At 43.3% G+C, this 25,216-nt stretch overlaps 1 protein-coding gene across 9 annotated transcripts in view; it reads left to right on the top strand.

Moving 5' to 3' along the window:
• CGNL1 (cingulin like 1) overlaps positions 1-25,216 on the top strand; it is a 170,296-nt gene that overhangs the window by 80,877 nt on the left and 64,203 nt on the right. For all 9 annotated transcript variants that reach the window (XM_043471861.1, XM_043471852.1, XM_043471853.1 and 6 more), the window contains one exon: positions 1,184-1,396. In XM_043471861.1, coding sequence (XP_043327796.1) covers positions 1,184-1,396 — 213 coding nt within the window. The remainder of the gene's footprint in view (positions 1-1,183; positions 1,397-25,216) is intronic.

The following is a 25,216-nucleotide window of genomic DNA, read 5'->3' as shown; positions in this document are numbered from 1 at the left end:
GGTTTTTTGTGTGTGTATTTTTTTTGTTTTTGCCCTTGACTGAGAGGATTCTTGTCCCCTGAGGAAAAGGACATAGATTCAAGGAAACAGAAAGGAACAAAATGACAGGAAAAAAAAAAAGACGACTGATCAGTAAAGACTAGGAGCAGCCTGGTGAGGAGGAAGCTGGCTGTCCGTGAAGTGGCTTGGGGCGGGGAGGAGGCCTGGCATGCAGAGGAGCTGGGTGATCAAGCCCAAGTCCTGGCTGAGTGCACAGTAGGGACGTCTGTGGGGCAGGGGAAGCCTGAGCCTGAGGGTTGCTGAGCAGGTCTGACAAGGAATGGTGACCTGAGAGGAATGCCCAGCTTAGGCAGGACACAGTTGTGTTGAGGTGATGCCGCTGGTAGTGGAACTTGCTGCCCCAGTTTGGTGACTTTGCTCGTGAGCAGTGAGGTTATGAGGCAGGGAAGGTGGAGAATGTGTGACTATTATCCCTGCTCAGAATGGAGCAGAGGCATCCTGAGGACTTGGGCTGTGGGATCAGGGTTCCGGGGGTGAAGTAAGAGAGGCCAGCAAGTCGGCATCTGGTCCCCTCCTCCCCTGCCAATGAAGCAACAGCTCATGAAGGCCACTTGCAGGGACTGCAGACCGTTGCACTGAAGTGAAAAGTGAAAGTGAAGTCGTTCAGTTGTGTCCGACTCTTAGTGACCCCGTGGACTGTAGCCTACCAGGCTCCTCCATCCATGGGATTCTCCAGGCAAAAGTACTGGAGTGGGTTGCCATTTCCTTCTCCAGGGTATCTTTCCGACCCAGGGATTGAACTCGGGTCTCCTGCATTGCAGGCAGACACTTTACCCTCTGAGCTACCAGGGAAGCAGGGACTGCAGACCATTGCACTGAAGTGAAGTGAGATGGAAAACACAGACCTGGCACCTCAGAGCATCGAGAATAAAACCAGTTTCCCTTTTCTACCTCAAATTAAATCTCAGGAAAGCTAAGGTAGTGGAATCAAGGGATATGGTGGCTTGTGAGAAGGGGAAGAGAAAGAGAGGATGGAGGCTCAGCCAGTATGTAGCGTGCGGGGGAGAGAATAGGGAGGTCTGGTGAGGGTGTGACCCTGAGTGCGGGGGCCGAGGTGGAGGCGCAGGGCCGCTCAACAGAACACTTGTATCCTCAGCTCCCTGCTCGTGTGTTCTCTCTGCAGGAGCTCCTGCAGGCAAAGCAGGACCTTCAGCATCTGCTCATCGCCAAAGAGGAGCAGGAAGACCTCTTGAGGAAGCGGGAGCGTGAACTCACCGCGCTGAAGGGAGCCCTGAAGGAAGAGGTTTCCAGCCACGACCGGGAGATGGACAAGCTGAAGGAGCAGTATGACGCCGAGCTCCTGGCCCTGCGGGAGAGCGTGGAGGAGGCCACTAAGGTGGGTGCTGGCTGGAGGGGGCAGGTGGGGCACAGGGGAGGCCCAGGACCCCCTCGCCCAAACCTGTGTCCGTTGTTTGCCTTCCTTTTCATGACAGAGTGAAACTCAGTTTCATCCCATCATTGATCCAGGAAGTGAAAAGTGAAAGTGTTGGTCACTCAGTCATGTCTGGCTCTCTGCAGCTCCATGGACTGTAGCCCACCAGGCTCCTCTGTCCATGGGATTCTCCAGGCAAGAATACTGGAGTGTGTAGCCATTCCCTTCTCCAGGGGGTCTTCCTGACCCAGGGATTGAACCTGGATTCTCCTGCACTGCAGGCAGATTCTTTACCATCTGAGCCACCAGGAAAGTCCTGTTGATCCGGACCTTATTCACAAGCAGTAAACTCAGCAGTTATGCTGTTGACCACCTTAAGTCCATAAACATAAAAAATTTAAGGGCCCTGCTTAAAATCTCTGGTACATGGTGAGATTTAGAGGCCCAGAAGTGACCCCTTCCAGGATTCCTAGGGCATTGCTGCCTTTGCTGATGGGGCAGGATTGCGGACAGGATGTTTCTGGCATCTTTCCCCCCTGCTCCGCTCTGTTCTTTCTGACTTGTGAAGTCTTTTGTTAGACGATTCAAGTTCTTTTCTCAGCACAGTTACAAGAGGGTTAATGAGCTGAATTGCCCAAAGCTTTGCGAGATAATTTTTCTCTTAATTGAATTCTTGGCTCCTACAAATGGATTCTAAATTATTTTGAGGTCTTTGGTGTGGGCCTTGAGTTGGCTGATTATGAAAAGGGGGAAATGAAGGGGAAAATGTTTTGAAATGTCATGCCATCTTTAGGGAAAGAGAGGAATTACACAGTGTAAATTTTTTATGTTCTCTGCCATATATAGGTTAAAGATGATGAAGAAAGAAGGCTTGATATTGTTTATTCTGTGATGACTACAGTAACAGCTCAGAGCTGGTCAGTCCTCTCTCCCCTACACTCCATAGTGATTCACTGATCTTCAGTTACAGCACAGTAATTGCAGATGACAAGAAGTGAAAAATGGATTTGTTTGTATAACAGTAAAACGTTTGGGAAAAATAGTCGGTTTGGGTTTATTATAACTGAGGTAGTTAAAGAAAAAAGCCTATCTTAACTTTTTTGTTCGTTTGCCTATCTTAACTTTTTTGAGGTTTGGTTTCGTTTGAGGGAGAAAAGTGAAACTCATTTAATTTTCAGTGCTTTGCAGGGACATATCTGTTTTTTCCATCTCATTTTCTTTCTGTGCAGCAGCCTGGTGTCCTTGCTCTTGGCCTGTATGTGCTGCTGCTTCTTGGGGAACACGCCAACAGGCTGCTGAGTAAAATAATTTTCCTTTGGACCCATCACGTCTTTATTATCTTCAGACCTTACATCAAAGCTTGAGTTAACATGGTTTACTCATTGAAGGGGGTAGTTGAGGATATTTGGCAGGTTTGCAGTGTTTTGACTCTAAGGAGAATTAAGCTTACAGCACACATAGGATGCAGGAGACTTTATTGGAAGCTTCTAGGTCCTTTGCTGTCGCATGTTATAAGCAGGGAAGGGAATGATGGTAGGTGAGGACGTATCTTTGTTGTATGGGAATGAGATAATCTTAAAGATTTAGGCTCCTGACTTTTAAGCATTGCTTCACATTAGACAAAAAAGGATCACACAGACCAAATACAGGCCATCTGCAGGTTGACAGTGTGTGACTTTTGTCCTCTTGTCCATGTCCCTCGCGCAGTGTCTGATGCATGATCACATCTCTGCAGTGTCTGATGAGTGAAAGTGGAGGATCAGTTCCTCTCTTAACTGGATTTTCAGTCCCTAGTGTGTGGTTCCGGTTAAATTTTCTCCAGTGATGATGTGGGAAATCTTTTAGGAAACTGCTGTTTCTCTGTGAATTTCTCTGCCTTGCTTTTTCATTTCCCTGCGGTTTCTTAAAGAGGATCATGATTGTGTTTTTACACCTCATTAGCTTTTGCTTCTGAAGGTGTTTGCTGAACAAATGTGGCAAATGTGGCTGAACAGAAAAGGATCATATTTAATGGAAAAAAAATTAGCACTGTAATGGACAGATGCTGCCTTTTTGTTACATTATGTATATGTGGGTACTATATAATAGAAATCTAGTAGTGTTATATTAACTACTTGGAAGAGAGAGCATTAAATAAGATTTTTTAATTTTGTAAAGTGTTACTTAAATTTATATACCAGCCTTTAGACTTTTCCTGTCTTGGTAGGGACTCATCCACTACTGTGATTAAAAGCTGACATTTTGTTAAGGAAGTGTATTATTTTAGAAGGTTTATTTCCTTGGTAAGCCTTAGGAGGCAGCCCAACCTCCTGGCATCAGTTTTTTAAATTTTTGCCACTACCCCAGGGCCAAAAATTCCTAAAGTGCTATTTTATCACTGTCACATAGCAAATACTTCATCCTCACTGGAGCTTGAGCACTAAAAGTTTTAAATTGCTAGAACATTTGGTGAAAACCATCGCATTATATTAAGGATGTTTTATAGGTATTCCAAACAGATACTCTGTAAAAGTGGTTTTCGTAGACCCAGAGAGCCGCACCTTTTTAAGAACAGATTGATTGCTCAACAGAAGAGAATTCATGAGCTCCCTGGTGCTGGGGGCTTTGGAGGGTGGGGGGGTGGTGTCCTTGTACAGCAGAGTGAACATGGTTGGGGGCATTAGGTAAGCTGCTTCAGTTATCTCCCCACAGAAGGGGGGGGGAGTCTTCACGTTGTTAGAGGATTCTATCATGCAGTCTTTAAAAGGACTGTTGAGGACTTTTACATGTTGTTTCATAACATACTTCTATTTTTAATGTTGTGTTCTTTTATACTCTTTTACACTCTTTCCAGTTTTGAAAAGGAAATGTCCTCTTTCTCCTTGAGTTTGTGGCAGTGGCTGGGATCCACATGCAGAAATGGACAGGCAGTGTGTGACTGTCATCTGGGAGTGAAATGAAGACTCTCCACAGCTGATAGCATCTTATTTTAATCCTTACCCTCTTCTTGTTCCCAGTTCTTGAGCAAAAGAGAAGTGTAGTCAGTGGTCAGTGTTTTCAGATTTCTCGGAGACTAGACTCAGGTCAAATTCCAGCTCCTCTACCAACTTCCCTGCTTGCCTCTTGGACCTTAAGAGTTTCTGGGGGCCTGGTATTGCCAGTTACAGAATTGGAAAGAGTAAATGCCCCAAATGAAGTAGAAATGAAGTGCCATAGGAGATGGCTTGTGTTGGTGGCAACCAGGAAAGATTTCATGGAGGGAGCAGTGAGGGGTATTTGGACGTGTGAGCATGGAGGCTGAGGACACTGGGGAACCAAGTACAGCATAAGGAACACCTTGTTAGGTGGGAACGTGCGATGTGTGTCTGGGCTGGAGCCTTGTGGAGCAAGAGAAGTTAAGGTGAAGTGGAGCGAAAGTGTTTGTCGTTTAGTCGTGTCCAACTCTTGGCGATCCTATGGACTGTAGCCCACCAGGCTCCTCTGACCATGGGATTTTCCAGGCAAGAATGCTGGAGTGGGTTGTTACTCCAGGGGATCTTACCAACCCAGCAATTGAACCCGGGTCTCTTGCATTGCAGGCAGATTCCTAATCATCTGAGCTGCAAGGGAATCCTTGAAGTTAAGTGGTTAGACACAAAAAGAGAGTTTTAAGAGTCAGAGACCCTAATCCAAAGCATGAACCGTGTTTGGCTCTCATTTCAAACCAACCAATTATAAAAAACCAAAAAAATAAATAATTGGGGACACTTAAACACTATCTCTGTTTTTACTGATAGTAAGAAACAATATAAACAGAATTTTTAGGGGTGAAAACAGTGTTCAGTTCAGTCGCTCAGTCGTGTCCGACTCTTTGCGACCACATGAATCGCAGCACGCCAGGCCTCCCTGTCCATCACCAACTCCCAGAGTTTACTCAAACTCATGCCCATCACGTCGGTGATGCCATCCAGCCATCTCATCCTCTGGTGTCCCCTTCTCCTCCTGCCCCCAATCCCTCCCAGCATCAGGGTCTTTTCCAATGAGTCAACTCTTTGCATGAGGTGGCCAAAGTACTGTTTTTCAAAGTCTTTATCTTTTAAAGCAACTAAAGTATTGGGTTGGCCACCAAGTTTGTTCTGGTTTATCTGTAACAGCTTACAGAAAACTCCAAATGAATTTTTTGGCCAACCTAATATTATTTATGGGTGAAGTAGAAGGCTATCTGGAATTTGCTTTGTTTTTATTTTTTTAATTGAAGTATAGTTGATATATACTATTAGTTTGAAGTGTATGACATAGTGATTCAATATTTTTATAGATTTATGCCATTTAAAATGACTGTAAACACAGGGTATATTCCCTGTGCTGTACAATGTATCCTTTTAGTTTACTTATTTTATACATAGTAGTCTGTACTTCTTAATATCCTCTTGCCTCTCCCCCTGATAACCACTAGCTTGTTCTCTGCATTTGTTAGTCTGTGTTGTTTTATGGAATTTGCTTTAAAATAATTCACTGGGGGGAGAAAATGAGTAGGGGTATGGTTGAAGCCAGATTAGCTTTGTGATGATAAGTGTTAAAATTTGGTGATGACTCAGTTAATTATACTATTCTCTCTACTTGGGTTCAATCCCTGTGTTGGGAAGATCCCCTGGAGAAGGGAAAGGCTACCCACTCCAGTATTCTGGCCTGGAGAATTCCCTGGACTGTATAGTCCATGGGGTTGCATAGAGTCACATGACTGAGCCACTTTCGCTTTCACTTTTCTCTGCTTTGCTAATGTTTGAAATTTTTTATAATAAAATGTTGGATTCTTTTGAAGTAATTAAAAAAAAAAATCACCAAAAATTTACAATAGAAAAGATGAGGTGGATTGAAATTGTGAGGACTGCTTGAATACCCTAACGCCATGACAGGTGAGTAGGTTTTCTTTCCTTTTTTCTGCTTTGGCTGTGCTGGATCTTCATGGCTGCATAGGCTTTCTTTGGTTGCAGAGAGAGGGGGCTACTCTTCGTTGCAGTGTGCAGTCTTACTGCGATGGCTTCTCTTGATGCAGAGCACAGACTCTAGGGTGTGTGGGCTTCAGTAGTTGTGGTGCATGGGCTTAGTGGCTCTGCAGCATGAGAAATTTTCCCAGACCATGGATTGAACCCATATCCTCTGCATTGGCAGGCAGATTCTCGATCACTGAGCCACCAGGGAAGTCCCAGATGAGTAGATTTTAAGTGGTGAGAGGGAGCACTTTGTTTTTTATTAGGGATCTAATGGGGGCGTGGTTCTGTAGAGGTGTGACCAAGAAGTGGGAGAGATTAGCAGCTGGAAGAAGTAAGGCGTGAGGAGGAATGAGCTCAGGTCAGACCTGACAGGAGAGACCCCCCAGGGGGCATGATGACGGGTGAGGAAGGAAGAATGACCAAGCCAGGTCCTGGGTGCTGGGAAGGAGGCCTTTCCGGGAATAGGAAGTTTCCACTGGGGCCTTTGGGGGAAGTCGGGTAGTGAGAAGCAGGGCAGCCGTGCTGTTGGGCAGGACGATGAGGAATCCACGAGGGAGGGGGACACTGCTCGGGGGCTGTGACTGGACAGAGAAGATGGGCTTAGGAGTGGAGGAGAAAGAGGAGGATGTAGATGCAGGGACTTGAAGACAAGCAGCCAAGTCTGGAAATAGGAAAAGCAAGGGGAAAAGCATTGTATTTGGCTTAATTAATGATACATTTGAGAAATTTCTAAAAGCAGCCTGTTTTTGTATTACATACATTTTTGTTGTTGTTGAGGAAAAATGGTAAACTAAAAGTTTATGTACTCCTGCAGGTTAAAACTACATCCTTCTGAACATTTTGAAAGAATTGCATAGTATTGTAATCCCCAAAATCTTCCAGTTTAAAAAAAAAATTAAAAAGAGAAAGTTAATACAGTTGTACCTAAATTCCTTCCGTAGCACCATCAGAATGAAATCAGGGAATATATGTATGATCAATTAAAATTATTTGTTTTTTAAAATCAGAGTATAGTTGCTTTACAGGGTTGTATATTACATACTTATATGTTGAGTCTGTGTGCTTTTATATTGTTCTGCTCTTTATAGTATATTTTCTTTCTAATGTTATGCCCACATTTTATATTCTTTAACCCTTAGAGAAATTTTATTCAAATTCAGTAATGTTGAAACTTTTTTCCCCCTCTCCAAAACTGCCCTTCGATTATGGCCTTATGTTTATGTTTTACTCAGTGATTTGGAAATGTCACTCAAGCTTATAAAACCGAATATATGCTGCTTCCCCATAGCACATCTAGATTTTTCCTTCCCTCTTTCCTACCAATCTGTGAACAATTTCTTTTCAAAGCGTGAGGTCAATAGAGGGTCAGATGGTAAAACCAGCGCTAATTTAGGATCAGTGGAATTGCCTCTCTTAAGAGAAGGCTAATTCAGTGTAAAATCTCATTTCTGTCTTCTCCAAGGGGGAGCCAGGTTAGTGAGGGAAACTGTAGAAATCCGTATTTCCTCAGCTCTTTAACATCACATAATCAACTTACTCTGAAGGGCCGCTGTTGAGAGTAGGGAATGCAAAGATGCAGAGATGTTAGGGGATGCAGCAGGTTTGTAATCAGTGCGCAGGGAAAGGAAACTGTCTCTTTTCTAATGGATCTAGTGTGAATCAGAACCCTCCATCAACAAAAGTAAAACGGGAAAGATTCAAGGTTAAAAAAGTTCTCCTTTTCCTTCTTTTTTTTCCTCTCTCTAGTTTCCCTCTCCCCTGAACTGGCTCTTAATAATTATATCACTCTTCTGCATTCTGTCCTGATTAAAAAGTAGCTAAGTAGGAGGCTTGGTGTGGTGTCCTAGGATGTTTGCTTTGAACCTTCCATCAAAGCCCCAGACATGTCACCTCCCTGTGGCTGTGCACATGGGTCCTGGTAAGCCTCTTATGAGTCTTGGTGAACAATAAGAACATCCTGGCACTTCACTCCTGGTGTTTGACCTGAGCTGCCAAAGTCACTTGCCGTGGGTGTAGAACACAGAGTCAGAGTCCCCCACATGCCCATTCATTTCCCGTCAAATATTTGTGTGTGTTTTACCACTGCCAGTCACTGAGAACACAAGTCAGGCCAACCATGACTTCTAGCTTCAAAGATCTTATACAGTCTTGTGGGGAGAAAATGTGCAAATAAGAGGAAGATGAAGTTACAGGTGCTGTGTTTGAGGCCCGTGCCTGTAGGAGATCAGGAAAGGCTTACTACTTCCAATGGCAGCCGTCAGGAGGGAACCAGCACATCGTTCTGCAACTTGACACCCTCCTAGTCTTTTCTGTATGAAATCCTTAAGAATTAGACATGAGAATGACAGTTCCTTTCCCAGGATCTCTCTGAGAGTTTCTGGGCAGTAGCCCATCTTGAACCTGCTGACTATGTGCCCAACTCCTTTTATTTATTGTTAATTTAAAAAATTAAAAAAAATTTTTTTTTGCCTATGCCTTGTAGTGTATGGTATTTTAGGTCCTCGACCAGGGATCAAACCCACACCCCCTGCATCCCTGCTTTGGATATATTCCTACAGCTCCTGGGAAAGAGGAGTGGAAGTAGGACTTTCCAGTCACCCGGTACACTCGGATGACCCAGAAAATCACAGTGAATTCACATGTGGGTGTGATAAGCAAGTGTGGAAACTTAATCAGGAGGAAAATAAAAGTGAAGTCGCTCAATTGTGTCCGACTCTTTGTGACCCCATGGACTGTAGCCTACCAGGCTTCTCCGTCCATGGGATTTTCCAGGCAAGGGTACTGGAGTGGGTTGCCATTTCCTTAATCAGGAGGAGGAGAAGTAAAAAGCCTCATCCTGGTCTTGCTTGCCCAGGGGAGGGAGGACAGTTCTTGCCTGTTTCCCATTTGGGTGAAGAGTGACCAGAGGTCAAGGCATAAAATAACTCAGAAGGTTTGACAACCAATAGTCAGCATCATGTCTTCACAGTTGGGAATGGATTGTTGATACAGTTTTGGACTCTCTATCAATAAGTAGTTCATCCATAGTCATTAGTTAATTAGGCAGTTATGCATTGAGCATTTCATTTGTGCCAGGCACTGTGCTGGGTTGTGGGGATAAAATGGAACAGAGTGGGAGTGATAGACACATGTATAAATATGTGTATTGTGATAAGCACCTTGAAATGGAGGGATGGAGGGATGGAGGGAGGCAAGGGAGGCTTCCTTGAACAAAATGAGGATGGAATCTGAAGGGTGAATAGAAACTAACTAGGTTTCCCTGATGCCTCAGACAGTCAAGAATCTGCCGGCAGTGCAGGAGACTCAGGTTTGATGCTTGGGTTGGGAAGATCCCATGGAGAAAGGAATGGCTACCCATTCCAGTATTCTTGCCTGGAGAATTCCATGGACAGAGAAGCCTAGCGGCCTATAGTTCATGGTGTACCAAGGAGTTGGACATGACTGAACTACAAAGACTTTCACTTTCCCCCCCAACCCCCAAAAAAGCTCACAGGGTGTTCCAGGCAGAGGAAATAGCATGTGCAAAGGACTTGGTGGTGGGTGGAAGTATGGTCTATTCAAGGTATTGAAAGAAGGCCAGTGAGGCTGGGCTGTGAAGGATAACCGGAAGTCTGGAGTGAGAGGAAGTGGAGAGTAGAATAGGGACCAGCTTGTACTGCCTGTGTGCATCTGAAGGGTTTTCTTCTTTGCCCTAAGAGCAGTGGAAATCGTGGAGGACTTTTATTTATTTATTTCAATTTATTTTTTTTATTGAAGGATAATTGCTTTACAGAATTTTGTTGTTTTCTGTCAAACCTCAACATGAGTCAGCCTTAGGTATACCTATGTCCCCTCCCCTTTGAACCTCCCTCCCATCTCCCTCCCCACCCCACCCCTCTAGGTTGATCCAGAGCCCCTGTTTGAGTTTGCTGAGCCATACAGCAAATTCCCGTTGGCTATTTATTTTACATATGGCAATGTAAGTTTCCATGTTACTCTTTCCATACATCTCACCTTCTCCTCCCCTCTCGCCAAATCTATAAGTCTGTTTTCTATGTCTGTTTCTCCATTGCTGCCTTGTAAATAAATTCTTCAGAAACATTTTTCTAGATTCCATATATGTGCGTTAGAATAAGATACCTATCTTTCTCTTTCTGACTCACTTCACTCTGTATAATAGGTTCTAGGTTGTGGAGGACTTTTAAATAGGCGTGTGTGTATGTGTGATGTGAGCAAATTCCTCCGGTGGCAAGGAGTCAGCTCTGGTCTTTACAAGCAAGGTGTGTGTTCATGCTGCCACTTTATATGGAGGCACCAGTTCTGTGGCGTCTCTTCAGCAATCCATTTCCTTTTTAAAAAATATTTATTTATATATTAATGTAGACCCATGGCTGATTCATGTCAATGTATGGCAAAAACCACTACAATATTGTAAAGTAATTAGCCTCCAATTAAAATAAGTTAATTAAAAAATAAGTAAATCAAATAAAATTGCAAAAAAAAATTACTTATTTATATATTTATCTGTGCTGGGTCTTAGTTGTGGCATGTGGGATCTAGTTCCCTGACCAGGGATCAACATGGGCCCCCTGCATTTGGAGCTTGGAGTCTTAGCGTCTGGACCACTGGGGAGGTCCCTCCATTTCCATTTTTAGCGTGGTTATCACCAGTGTCTCTCTCTGCTGAAGGTGGGGCAGAAGGGGAAGGGAATTGGGAAATGGGAAATGGAGAGTCCCATTTTATTTGTGACATTTTATTCTTTGCCAAGTGTTCATTCACTGAATTTATAAACTTTGTCCGTGAACAAGTAGATGATGGTAAATAGGGACTATGGATGAAGGGAGAAGTTTGGTATGGTATGTTGGTGGTGAGGTTTGTAGAAGGAAAGTTTTGTTTTGTAACAAGGCTGTTATAATGTCATGGTGCTAGAAATGCCTTTAGACATTTATGGAAGTGTTAATAGAGAGAAAAACTTAGTAAGGCACTTGTCTATCTCCCCAAAAGGAACAAATGTTCTGAGATCTCTGAACCATTCATGGACACCACCCAGAGTCCAAAAGTGTGAGCAAGGCAGAAACAGTGGCCACTATCTGAGGACCAGTAGTCAGGTGCATTTCCAGTTGCAGATGTGGTCAAGCCATAGAACTGAGCACTGTAAGCAGAGGAGCTAGTTTAAATAGCCAAAGATGATGGCAGTCACCATCATATTGCAAATAGTTGCATCTTTAACATCTCAAAGGAAAACTGCCTTAATTTTGTCATCAGAAATGATACTCAGTCTGTGTTATGCTTTTTTTGATCTCCTCTTTCTGACCTTCTAAATTCTGCTGATGCTTATTTTTCTAAAGACTTGCCAAGATCATTAAGTAGATTTCCACTTGGTGGAAAAACTTGGCACTGTTATGTGATCACTCTAAGCAGAAAATTGAGCATGTCATAAGCTCTAAATCCATTAGATAAGAAGCAGTGTGGACCCAAATATCTACAGTGTCAAAGTAAATCAGGGTAGATAGGGCATTTCTGGTAGCCGGCCTCTGAGATCCTGTGTACCCGCTGCCGTGATGTATGCTTCCTGTGACTCTTACTCCTTGGTAGGCCCATCCCGTGTTGAATAGGACTGCTCTGTGTGACCAGTAGGGAATGGTGGAGTCTGACTTCCAAGGCTAGATCATAAAAGACACTCTGGCTTCCTCTTGAATCCCTTGCTCCAGGGAAAGCCAGCTGCCATGTTGTGAGGGCCCTCAAGCAGCCTGTGGAAAGTCTCATGTAATGAAGGACTGAAGCCTCCTGTCAGTAGCCATTTGAGTGCACCATCTTAGACGTGGATCCTTAAGACCTGCTCAAGCCTTCAGATGACTACAGCCTTGGCCAGTATCTTGGGCCAATCTCATTAGAGACCCTGAGCCAGAACTACCAAACAAAGCACTTCTAGATTCTTTACTTTCAGAAGGTCTGTGAGATAATAAATGTTTACTATTATTTTAGGTCACTGAGTTTTGGGGTAATTTGTTATGCAGCAATAGCTAACTAATACAAATTTTGACAAAGCCATCTCTTTCATGCTGCATTTCCTTATAGCCACTGACTCCAGCAGAACTGTAGCATCCGGTCACATCCTGGTCTTGTCCTTGTTTTGCTGGACTATACCAGTTAGGTGATGTGTCATTCTCCCCATTTTGAAGGAGGGACCATCCTATCCTTTGTATCATCAGTGCTTTGCAGAGTGCTCAGTAACTATCCTCTGTATGCGTGAATCAGAATGTGCACAGGTTAAAAAGAACAGTCATATAGTTTAAGGAGAGGTCAGGATTCTAAATCTGGCTTTGCTTTTATTGACTATATAAAAGATGCCTAGTCCTTCCTGATTTTTATTTCCTCTGTTGTAAACAGATACTATTTTTATTATAAAAAATCAAAAATGAAGCCATATGCATATATATTTGTGTACCTGTGGACCATCTCAGGGGGGACACAAAGTAATAGTGCATTTGGGGACAAGGAGGGGGATGCGATGAGAAGAAAACTTTAAAAGAGCGTATGAAACCTTTTACATTGTCTCAGTCTGTCCCATGTACAGTGAAATGGAGGTGCTGATCTGTGCCTCGCCTAGGCAGGCTTAGAGGAAGCCCCAAGTTTAGTGATGTATGTTTACTTTTTGTCCTTGGGAGCCTCTGTCTCAGCTTTGGTCCTTGCTTTCCATCTGCTGCCCAGGCCTGTGGCTTCTCTGTCTATGACATCACTTCCGTCCTCAGATCTCCTTTTCCATGGCCGCTGTGTGGGTTCAGGCCTCATCTTCAGCCTGCATGGTTTCCACAGCCCTCCCTGCGTCCTGTCCTGGTTTGGCCTCTTCAGACCACACCCACCCTGGTGCAGGTGGGTCGTCCTCTAGTCCACCTCTGCCCCCAACAAGTTCTGATGGCCTCCCTCTAGTTAGAGTCACAGCCATGCATGAGTGTCTGCCACTTGCCTGTTCACCTCTGACCCTCACTGTCATCCATGATAAGCCTAGTGCCAGCTACACAGAAGTCCCAGGCCCTGATAGACACGTATACTCCGTCCCCCCATGCTTGCCACCTCTAGGCTTTGGCTCTGTAGCCCCCTTCCATCTGGAGCCCAGTGTGGTGCCGGAGACTGAGTAGAAGCTTGCTGTCCGAAGATGTGGGTCTTGTCTCCGCTGCTTACCTGCAGTACTATATTTCATTTCATTTTAGGAGTAATATTGCACATATTTTTAAAAATTGAATTTCTGTGCATGGATTGCCAAAATACCAATTCTTCCTCCTCCTCCCAGTTCCTGTGACCACCTTGTAAGTTCTTGGGGAGACAGTGTGTGTGGTGGTTGCCATCTAGGTGTGATCCTACCCACTGTCTCTGGTGAACCTTTGGCAATGTCTGGAGACGTTTTTGGTTGTCATAACTGGGGGGATGCTACTGGCCCCTTGTGGGTGGAGGCCAAGAACACTGCTGAATACTCTGCACAGGACAGTTCCCTGCCTTCAGTGTGTTTTTGTTGAGAAACTGGAATGCGTGTATACAAGTGTGTATATGTATTTGTGTGTGTGTTCTTTTTATACAATGACTGATGTCATAGTTGGTGAGCAGTAGACTGAATGACTGAATCCTGTTGGCAAACCTCACCTGTGATCTCCCAAATCTTCTCTGTTGGGAAAATAATCCTAACAGTGCCTGTCTCCCAGGGTTGCACATATTCTAGCTTCAGGCTGTATGTTCCGAAGACTTCTCCCTTGCCTTTTGTTCTCTGTCTCTCTGATCAGATTAGCTGTCTGTTCTCTAATGTCCTTTACCACCCCCTATGCCTTTGTCTCTGCAGTTAAAATCCTGCCTGTCCTCCAGGGCTGAGCTCAGATGCCCTCTTCTTCGTGTGGTCCAGCAGCTGCTTTCTTCACTCATTGAGCACCCCGGGGCCTTTGGCCCTCCTGTAACATTTACTGTGGTTTGCTTTGCCTGTAGTTGTTTATTCACTCAGCTCCTGCACATGGTGCAAAGCCCTGGGGTTTAGAGATGGACAAGATGGTCTCTGCTGTCCCAAGACAAAGTTGGTGCTTTCATTGTGACCGTGGCATCCATGTTTGGAGAGGTTTATTTTTTTTAAATTTTTATTTATTTATTGACTGCACTGGGTCTTTATTGCAGTGTACAAGCTCTTTGTTGCTGTGCATGGACTTTATCTAGCTGCTGTGATAGGGGGCTACTCTCTAGTTGTGGTCTATGGGTTTCCCATTGAACTGGCTCCTCTTATTATAGAGCATGGGCTCTAGAGCTTGGACTCAGTAGTTGCTGCTCACAGGCTCTAGAGCTCAGGCTCCATGTTGTGACACACGGGCTTATTTTGCCCCACGGTATGTGGGATCTTCTGGATCAGGGATCGAACCTGTGTCCCCTGCATTGGCAGGCAGATTTGTAACCACTGGACCACCAAGGAAGTCCCTGGAGAGGCTTTTATATGGTATGTCGAACAGAAATACAAAAAGGAGTGATTTCGCTCCATATAGTCAGGCCAGGAAAAGTTGCTAAGGGGGACTGAGGCTTGGATTGAGTCTTGGGAGCAGTGAGAATAGTGAGGTGATTTAGAGTGGGGAAGCACGTTCTGCTGGAAAGAATATCGTAAGCTGGAGTGTGAAACCTCTGGGGTTGTTCTCTCTTGAGACGTCAAGGGTAGCCAGTTCCCTTACTCATTTTTGTACTGTCCATGGTCTTACCCCGCAAGTGTTAGTGACTCAGTCAGGTCCAACTCTCTGTGACCCCATGGACTGGAGCCCACCAGGCTCCTCCGTCATTGAGATTCTCCAGGCAAGAATACTGGAGTGGATTACCATGCCCTCCTCCAGGGGATTTTCCTGACCCAGGAATTGAACTGGAGTCTCCTGCATTGTAGGCAGATTCTTTACCATCTGAGCCACCAGGGAAGCCCATAGACTTACCCTAAGCAGTTAATAGATTTGTTTGTGTGTTCATGTGCTTATTCATTCAACAAATATTTTTGAGTGCTTTCCACATTGGAGGTATTGCATGAACACAAATGGGTTTAGCGTGTTAAGTCGCAGATGGACTGCAGTGGAAACCATTAGAGTAGGAGGTGGCCTCTGCAGATGTGGTTTAGTGAGCTTGGAGCTACACATTAAGTCATGTGTTCGTGCCGAGTGCACGTTAGGATTCTGGAAATATGTGTAAGAACACTCAGTGGCAGATGTAACGGAAAGTCCTCCTGCCCCAGTGATTTCTGGGGAACAGAACTTGTGTGCGCCAGCACTATTAGGCTGGTTTCATAAAAGACAGAATAAAGGGCAAGGTGTTTGTTCTCCACGGTGATTGTGGCAGTTTTCAGGGTCATGAATAAAGCAGTGTTGTTTTGTCAGTGCTAAGTAGGAGTTGAGTTGGGAGAGGGGGACAAGGGAGAAGACTGTTTTTTCCTAGGACATTCCAAAGTCATGGATGGATCTTATCCTTGGGGATTTAGAGATGAAGGGGGGAAGATGGCCAAGTGTGCATATTTCTCCTTTTAACACTTCCCCTCTTTTTCTTTGTTAAGTTTCTGCACATGTGTCTCAAGTGTGTGGTCCAGAGAGAAGAAATACTGGCTGTGTCTGGATTAAGGGAAACTCTGAGTCCACTTATAGTTAGAAAAAAATGGGCTGGATGTGCTTCAGAGACTTGCTGGCACAGGACTGGAGGGGGCAGGGGGAATAAGTCTTGCAAATAAATGTCAATAAATCAAGCGTATAAGTGACAGAGCCCAGAAGAGGTGGCAACAGAGAGGACACAAATGTATTTGGGCAGATGTGGCATAGGAGGTTGTGAAAGCCTTGTCTTTTCCACCCCTGCATCATCCAAGAGCCTCAAGATGTCTGTCCTGCCCCAGGGAAAACGTTGGCTAGATGACAGCAGAGGGGAGACTCAGATGCCTGCACATTTACTTGAGAAACACTGAGTTCTTCATGGCTTCAGAGCAAAAGCCAAAGCATTAATAAACTCTGAAAAGTGGGCAGCGGGATTCTCCTGTCGAGTCCACATGGACAGTCTTTTGAGCCAGTTGGGTTTATAAGTATGACCCTGGAACTTGAGTCCAGCCTTTGCCAAGCCCCCAGGAGCAGTATAGTGTTTAAATCCCTGTGCTTTCTGAACTACGGGGTCCTCTCTATGTGGTCAGGCTTTTTTCTTCCATGACTCTAAAGTCTATGACCTTGTTTGAGAAGATTCCCACTGCTTCTTCCATACTTGATTTCTGAGACCTCAGGATGCCAGGAGCTGACCTGCCTGCTGGGCTTCTTTCTCCCATTCCTGTTGAGGACAGTGCCTTGCAGCCTCCACTCACTGCCACTCCCCATATCTGTCTTAGTGACCCTCAAGGCAGCAGCAGACGCCTGTGCTCTGTACCGTGACCTTCCTGCTGCATGAACTGGGGAGAAAACGTGGCTGGCAGGCGGTGAACGCTGCAGCTGATTCAGGCTCCATGGAGAACCGGGGTTAATCATTTACTGTAGTTCTCTGCAGTCACCGATGTTGACCTTGACGAAACGGGTAGAAATTAGAGCCTGGCCTGGCATTTAACTAACAGGATAATGTGACAGAGAAATAACTTCTTGTTGAGAGCTTAATCCTGTCTCTGACTTTACAGTTGACATTCACACACATCCGGTGCTGTTTGCATCCGAGTGGAGAACTGTTTGCTTACCGTATTCATGCTGTTCACCGACAAAGATGTCACACAAGGTCAGGGGCCTGGCTGTACGTGGAGCTGCTCATCATGGCAGGGGGACAAAAGCCACATTGATGGCGAAGCCCTTTAGGATGAGGCAGTGGAACAGATCTGGGCTTGGCGGGTTTGGCAGGTGAAACAGGCTTTCCACCCCACCCCCACAGCTTTTCTTTTATTTTCACAGCCCCTTGAGCAGTTCTGAATCTTTTACCTCTGGTGCTGGGAGAAGGTTAAACTGATTCAACCTCCTAGTGTAAAGTCTACAGCACTGCTGCTTCTAGAAGGTACTTCAGTTTGAGGAGGCGGGGGCCTCTCACTGTAGAATATGTTCTCTCCCTTCCCTGAAATGAAACCAGCCTCAGGGAAATGGAGATAGCTAGGTGAAAAGCTCTGGTTAACTATTGGATAAGCCTGGGCTATTAACAAATATGTGGTAATGCAAAGATGGATTCTTCCTTGCTAAGGAGTTACCTAAATGCTGGTTAGGTGTGCTGTGGGGTTGCGCTGTTGCTCTCTGCATGGACGTGCAGTCATTTCCCTGTCCAAGGACTGCAGAGTGTGGACAGTTACTTACCCTCTTCCACCGCTGGCCCTGTTGTTGTTCAGTCACTAAGTCATGTCCGACTCTTTGTGACTCCTGGACTGCAGCACACCAGGCCTCCCTGCCCCTCCCTATCTCCTGGAGTTTGCCCAAGTTCTTGTCCGTGGAATTGGTGATGCCATTCAACCCTTTCATCCTGTGCAATGATTTTGTTAGAAATGGTTCTAGCATGTAGTTTCTAGGTTTCTGCTTTTTCTCGTGCACTGGCTGGCATTTTTATCTAGCCATCAAATAACAAGCTCTCTGAAACAGATGTGTACTCTGGGGGAAGGCAGCTGGCCTGAGATGGAGTATGTGCAGGATGGGACCCAAAAGCTGAGCGCTCTAGCAGAAGGAGAGGTAGAGAAGGAAGGGTGGAAGCTAGAAGGGAGAGGGTCGGGGCTGGAGACTGGTACCCAGCTCCAGAGGAGATCAGCCTGAGAAGCAGGCAAGAAGGACAGTTGTAGTTGGAAGTGTGATGGGCGTTGATGGGGTGCAGTGGAGGCAGGAGAGAGAAGAGAGACAGGCAGGGGGAGGATGAGGTAGTAGGATAGGAAGCGGGGAAGCTGGAAGCATCAGGAGAGTCTAGAGTTTGAGTCACAGATCTAGAGGGTGAAGGGAGGAAGGATGTGTTCTGAGAGGCACGAGAGGGGGAAAGCAGAGGATGGGGGATGAGCTGTGAGCTATGTGTGATGCCAGGTGGGATTTCTGCTCCAGGGATGTTGGCTCTCAATTATCCTAGGTGAGAGCCTAGGAGAAGAGGAGCCAGTGTTGGTTTTATTGCAATATTATTACAATATATTGAAATACATGATTATTAAATAAATGACTTTTAGAATAAGAAGTGTGAGAAACTAGAAGAGGATCAATGAACTTTTTTGTCACCTGAGATCTGTAATCTTTATGCCTCCTATTTCTAGGGACTCTCTGTCAATAGCATTGAGCATGGCTATGAATAAATGCATTGAATTTAATGTTCAAAAGAGCTACAAATGTCATTTATTTGCCTATGGAAAGTAGGACTGTAGTCCAGTAAGTGGTAGCTCTTTCATCTGGTCTTGGGCAGGAGTTTGAAGAGACTCTTGGAAAGATATCAAAAGGAGAATTTAAATGACTCAGGTCCCACCCATGAAATGAAACTAATACTTGTTTTAAAAAGTTGTTTATGTTAGCTGAAAATTTATACAGCCTTTTAAAGAGGAGACAGACATAGTCTCGGTTCCCAGTGATACATCTGTGAGCTTGTGGTATTGCTCGTTGGGTCCAGGACCTTGTTGTTCCTACCAGCTGGCTTGGGGCCATCTTCCTTCCTCTTGAAACCAACTTTCTTTAATGCTTCATTGGAGATTTCCTATTACTCCCTCCAAATCATTCCTCGATGAACAGTACTTTAATAGACTTGTATTTATATCGAGACTTTATCATAACAATCAATAGTATGTTACTAGTTCTAGAATATTTTTTGGATAGTTTCCTTAGGACTTTCTATATAGACAGCCATCTCATTTGTAAATAGGAATCGTTTTATTTTTTTCTTTTGGTCTGTATGCATTTTACTTCTTTTTCCTGCCTTACTATGCTAGGTAGAACTTCCAGTACTGTATTGAATAAGACTGGTGAGAGTGGACATCTTTACCTTTGTTCCTCATCTTAGGAGAAAAGCATTCCATCTTTAACATAAATACAATGTTAGTTGTATAATTGTAGATGATCTTTATTAAGTTGGGGATGTTTCCCTGTAGTTATATTTTTCAGGGTGTTTTTTGTTTTCCTTTTTTTAAAATTTGAATCATGAATAGGTGTTGAATTTTAGTAAATGCCTTCTTTCTGCATCCATTGATATGATCATGTGATTTTCAAGTTATTGAACCAGTCATTCGTCCCTGAAATTAACTCTACTTGGTCCTAGAGTATAATTCTTTTTATATATTGTTGAATTCTATCTCCTAATATTTTGTCAAGGATTTTTGTGTCTGTATTCAAGAGGGCTATTTGTTCTTTTTTCTTTTGGTACTGTCTGTGTCTCATTTTGGTATCAGGGTAGTATTGACTTCATCAAATGAATTGAAATGTTTGTTACTCTTCTGTTTTCTGGGGAGAAGTTGTGTAGAATTCATATTTATTCTTCTTTAATCACTTAGTATAGTTCTTCAGTGAAACCATCTAGGCCTGGAGATTTCATTTTCAGAGTTTTAAAATTGTGAATTCCGCTTCCTTAATGTTATGTCACTCTTCAAATGATCTATTTCTTATTCAGTAAGTTGCGGTAGTTTGCACTTTTTGAAGAATTGGTCCATTTTAAGTTGTCAAATTTATGTGTGTAGGGTTGTTTGTAGTATTCCTTCATTATCCTGTAGATGCTTGCAGGGGCTGTAGTGATAGTCTCCTATTTTATTTTGAAGGTGAAAGTCATTCAGTCATGTCCAACTCTTTGTGACATCCATGAACTATGCAGTCCATGGAATTCTCCAGGCCAGAATACTGGAGGGGGTAACCGTTCCCTTCTCCAGGGGATCTTTTCAACCCAGCGGTCGGTCAAATCCAGGTCTCCCGCATCGCAAGTGAATTCTTTACCAGCTCAGTCACCAGGGAAGCCCATGAATACTGGAGTGCGTAGCCTATCCCTTCTCCAGTGGATCTTCCCGACTCAGGAATCAAATCGGGGTCTCCTGCACTGCAGGCAGATTCTTTACCAGCTGAGCCACCAGGGAAGCCCATTTTATTTTATTTTTGATATGGATAATTAGTATTTTATCTTTTTTCTTTGTCAGTTTTGTCAGAGGTTTGTCAGTTTTACTGATCTTTTAAAAGAATCAGCTTTTTGTTTCATCTCTTTTTTCCCCTATTTTTCTTGTTTTCAATTTCATTGATTTCTGTTTTTATCTTTATTATTTCCCTCCTTTTGCTTGTTTTGAGTTTATAATACTCCATTTTCCAGGTTTGATTTTTTTGTTGGGTTTGGTTTTTTTGGGGAATGACGTGTTTGGATATTTTCGTGTTATCTATTATTGATTTCTAATTGGATTCCGCTGTGGTCAGAGAACACACTATATAATTTCAGTTCTTTTAAATTTATTGAGATTTGTTTTATGGCCCAGAATACATTCTGTCATGGTAAATGTTCCCTGAGTTCTTGAAAAAAAATTTGTTTTACTAGAAAAGGATTTAAAAATGGTAAATACAGATCAATCTCATGGATAAAAATAAAGATTTTTTCATGGGCAGTAGTTGAGTTCCTAGTTGAGCAAGATAAGATACTTAACCATCCCATGTCTTAGTTACATCATTTACAAAATGGTAATGAGACTGCATTCTTTTTAGTGGTTTACAAATTCAACTTTATTTGCATGATAAAAGTAAGTAGTTAAAAAAAAGTAAGTATCAGATTTGACAGTGAAGGTTTTTTTCCCCATTCGAATAGTAATTGTGGATTTCTTTCCCCTGTTTTGTAGTTGTTTTAGTAAACAAGAATACTGGAAAAGACTTGCTTTAAATTAATTTGGCCATTGCATAAGAGCATAAGGTAGGAGAAGATAAATATATGTTTTGGATCATAGTTTGATAGCGCATGTTTTTCCTCTCACAATGTATTTGGAGCATCTTTTTAGGTGAGCGTGTCTGGACCATCCCCATATTCTTTGATGGCAGCAGCACAGCCCACTGGACAATGATTTAACAGGGATTCGGCCACCTGCTGTCTCTTCTGGTGCCCCAGCCTCACTGAACTCTCCTGAGAGTCTAGCATTTTCCTTCTAGAAAAATCAAAGAGCCTGCCAAAGGAACTCAGCAAACCAGGTCAGAGTCAGGAGAGTGAGGAATTCAAATTCATGAGCAGCTGAGTCAGGGGACTGGAATCAGAAGTGAGGGTGAGTCAGGACCAGGGCCCAGGCTGAGGAGGTAACCTTATTGAATCAGCTGCCTTCCTGATTCTCTGGGATGGGGTTGGGCTCAACTGTGCTGAAGCCTGAAACTTTGTCTCCTACAAGGGTTGACCACCAGACATGGCCAGGGAAGTTGGCCTAGGCCAAGTTTTCTCCACCTTGCCTGTACTAAGTCACCTGTCAGAAACATGTAAAGCAAACTTTAGAGTCCCATGGCTCTGTTTCTCTGTGTGGATATGGGAATGGTATTGTTGCAAAGGGTCAGGAAGAAGGCAGGAAAAGGAGAGGAGAGGAAGGTGATGAATGAATAGTGATGAAGAGGGAGGTACAGGCTTGGAGAACAAGACAGACTTTGGGCTCTTCCGGAAGAAGTAATCTGTTCTGATCACCAAATCTGGTGGATCCTACCTCTCAAGTAAATCTGCCTGCTCCTCCTCTGCCCCACTTCTGAGTCTCTCTTTAAACAGGAGTCTCTGCTCACAGCCATGGTTTGATTGAACGGATGAGAACAGATTGTTACGAGTGACCATCTGATACATATACCAAGTGATGGAATGAATATTGGAGACATTGAGAGATCCAGAGGATGTCTAGGTCTTGGCAGGGTGGTGAGTGGGTGAGGGTTTCCATTTTATTCACTTTGAGTCTGATTGTGTTGTGTTTGAGGGGTGTTTGGGACATCCAAGGAGAGGTCTTTGGTGCAAGAGAGAGGCTGGGCTGGAGCTATCAATTTTGGTTGACCCCAGTGGGCACTGCAGTAGTTAAATTATCCTAAGGAAGAGGCTGTTTGAATTCTGCCCTAATTTTTTTAATTTGAAAATTTTTATCATTTATAGTAGATCCTGTTGGTTGTCTATTTTAAATATATCAGTGTATACTTGTCAATCTCAAACTACCAGTCTATCCTTGCCTCCCTGCTAACTAGAAGGTCATTCTCTAAATTCATTCTGTGAGTCTGTTTCTGTTTTGTGAGTAAGTTCATTTGTATAATTAAAAGAAGAAACTCTGCATATAAGCAGTATCATGACATTTGTCTTTCTGTCTGACTTACTTTACTTAGTATGATAATCTCCAGGTCCATCCGCATTCCTACAAATGACATTATTTCATTCTTTTTTAATGGCTGAGTAATATTCCATTGTACATATGTACCACATCTTTATCCTTTCATCTATCGATAGACTTCTAGGTTGCTTCCATGTCCTGGCTACTGTAAAGTGCTGCAGTGAACATTGGGGTGTGTATATCCTTTACTGTATTCCCATTGAAAGGATATGTTTCAGAACTTCCAATTGGTGTCACAGCAGTTGTAGGCCTGGCCCTGCCAGCCATGCTTGAGATACTGTGAAGATAAATTACTTTTTTGATGTTATTTTCCCAACCCAGTTCAGCTTGTGTTCCTGATGCAATATAAACTTTTAGTGGAAGAAAACTTTTCAGTGAACAAATAGGCTTGAAAGTCTTTCTACCAGTACTATCACACTAAACTCTAACTGCACAGCAGGTGGTGGAAAGACCAAGATCAGATACTATTTTATGTGTGTATTTTGGGGAAAGGGGGTTGACTTTGCAAATTCATATTTATTATAAAGATTAAGACAACTTCTTGGGGAATGAATTTTCTCAGGATGGTAAATGGATTCTAAAATGTCAACTTTTCCTTTCTCTTCTTGAGTTTATAACCTTCTTAATTTATTTTCCCTCCAGCCAACATTACATTAGTTTTTTTTTTTAGAGTGTTTTTTCTTTTCCACTTTATTTATTTATTTATTTTTTTATTATTATTTTTTCATTTATTTTTATTAGTTGGAGGCTAATTACTTTACAATATTGTAGTGGTTTTTGCCATACATTGACATGAATCAGCCATGGGTTTACCTATGTTCCCCATCCCAATCCCCCCTCCCACCTCCCTCTCTACCCGATCCCTCTGGGTCTTCCCAGTGCACCAGCCCCAAGCACTTGTCTCATGCATCCAGCCTGGGCTGGTGATCTGTTTCACTATAGATAATATACATGCTGTTCTTTCGAAACATCCCACCCTCACCTTCTCCCACAGAGTTCAAAAGTCTGTTCTGTACTTCTGTGTCTCCTTTTCTGTTTTGCATATAGGGTTATCGTTACCATCTTTCTAAATTCCATATATATGTGTTAGTATGCTGTAATGTTCTTTATCTTTCTGGCTTACTTCACTCTGTATAATGGGCTCCAGTTTCATCCATCTCATTAGAACTGATTCAAATGAATTCTTTTTAACGGCTGAGTAATATTCCATGGTGTATATGTACCACAGCTTCCTTATCCATTCGTTTGCTGATGGGTATCTAGGTTGCTTCCATGTCCTGGCTATAATAAACACTGCTGCGATGAACACTGGGGTGCACGTGTCTCTTTCAGATCTGGTTTCCTCAGTGTGTATGCCCAGGAGTGGTATTGCTGGGTCATATGGCAGTTCTATTTCCAGTTTTTTAAGAAATCTCCACACTGATAGTGGCTGTACTAGTTTGCATTCCCACCAACAGTGTAAGAGGGTTCCCTTTTCTCCATACCCTCTCCAGCATTTATTGCTTGTAGACTTTTGGATAGCAGCCATTCTGACTGGCGTGTAATGGTACCTCATTGTGGTTTTGATTTGCATTTCTCTGATAATGAGTGATGTTGAACATTACTTATTTTTAGGTATGCAGAGCCAAGAAAAAGTTACTAATGAGGCGAGTTGGTTTATGTTTGTTTTTCTGATAAAAGTGATACTGGGAACATTTGGAATACTGGGATAGAATACTTTTTTTTTTCCCCCTCACAGTATTTTTTAGGAAATCTGAGGGTTTGGTGTTCTCTGATATTGGTAATAATGTAAATGTCACTAGATGCTACCAAATCTATGTACTTAAATTTTGTTTTTGTTCATGTTTTCTTTTTAAAGAAGTCTCACGTTGAGGCCGTTATGTATATGGGACTCGATGATTAGAACTGTGTATAGTTGCTCGCTTTGTAGATAGTGCTGATTTTGAGAATCTTGCCTTTCCTGGCTACTTATATAATGTGCAGGTCTAGAATGAGAAGTCATGTCTTCTGCCCAGATGCAATAGAGTTGGGTGCAATGTGTTCAGATGCTGCTGGGTATGTTAGATGGAGGAAAAAGAACTTTAAGATAGCCTTTCTTGAAAAACGGCTTCAGTATTCTGTAACCTTTAGATATAGTTTCAGAGTATATGAAATGTACAAGTTTGTTGTTAAATGTTTTCCTTTATTTAAGATAGACTCTTGGGTTACATGGTAACTATATTTAATTGTTCGAAGAACTGACAAACTCATTTTTAAGGTGGTTGCATCCCTTTGCATTCCTACCAGCAATGTGTGCGGGTCTCAGTTCCTTCGTATCCTCCCCAATACGTGTTGTTATTTATCTTTTTTTTTTTTTTTAAATTTTTTTATTAGTTGGAGGCTAATTACTTCACAACATTTCAGTGGGTTTTGTCATACATTGATATGAATCAGCCATAGATTTACACTTATTCCCCATCCCGATCCCCCCTCCCATCTCCCTCTCCACCCGATTCCTCTGGGTATTCCCAGTGCACCAGGCCGGAGCACTTAGTATAACCATCCTTTTGGGTATTTCATTGTGGTTTTGATTGATATTTCCCTGATGGCTAATGATATCCAGCATTTTTG

Source organism: Cervus canadensis, chromosome 6 (genome assembly GCF_019320065.1).
Source record: "Cervus canadensis isolate Bull #8, Minnesota chromosome 6, ASM1932006v1, whole genome shotgun sequence".
Lineage (NCBI taxonomy): Eukaryota > Metazoa > Chordata > Mammalia > Artiodactyla > Cervidae > Cervus > Cervus canadensis.
Note: the sequence above shows the minus strand (reverse complement) of the source record. Positions and strands in the feature narration are given on the sequence as shown.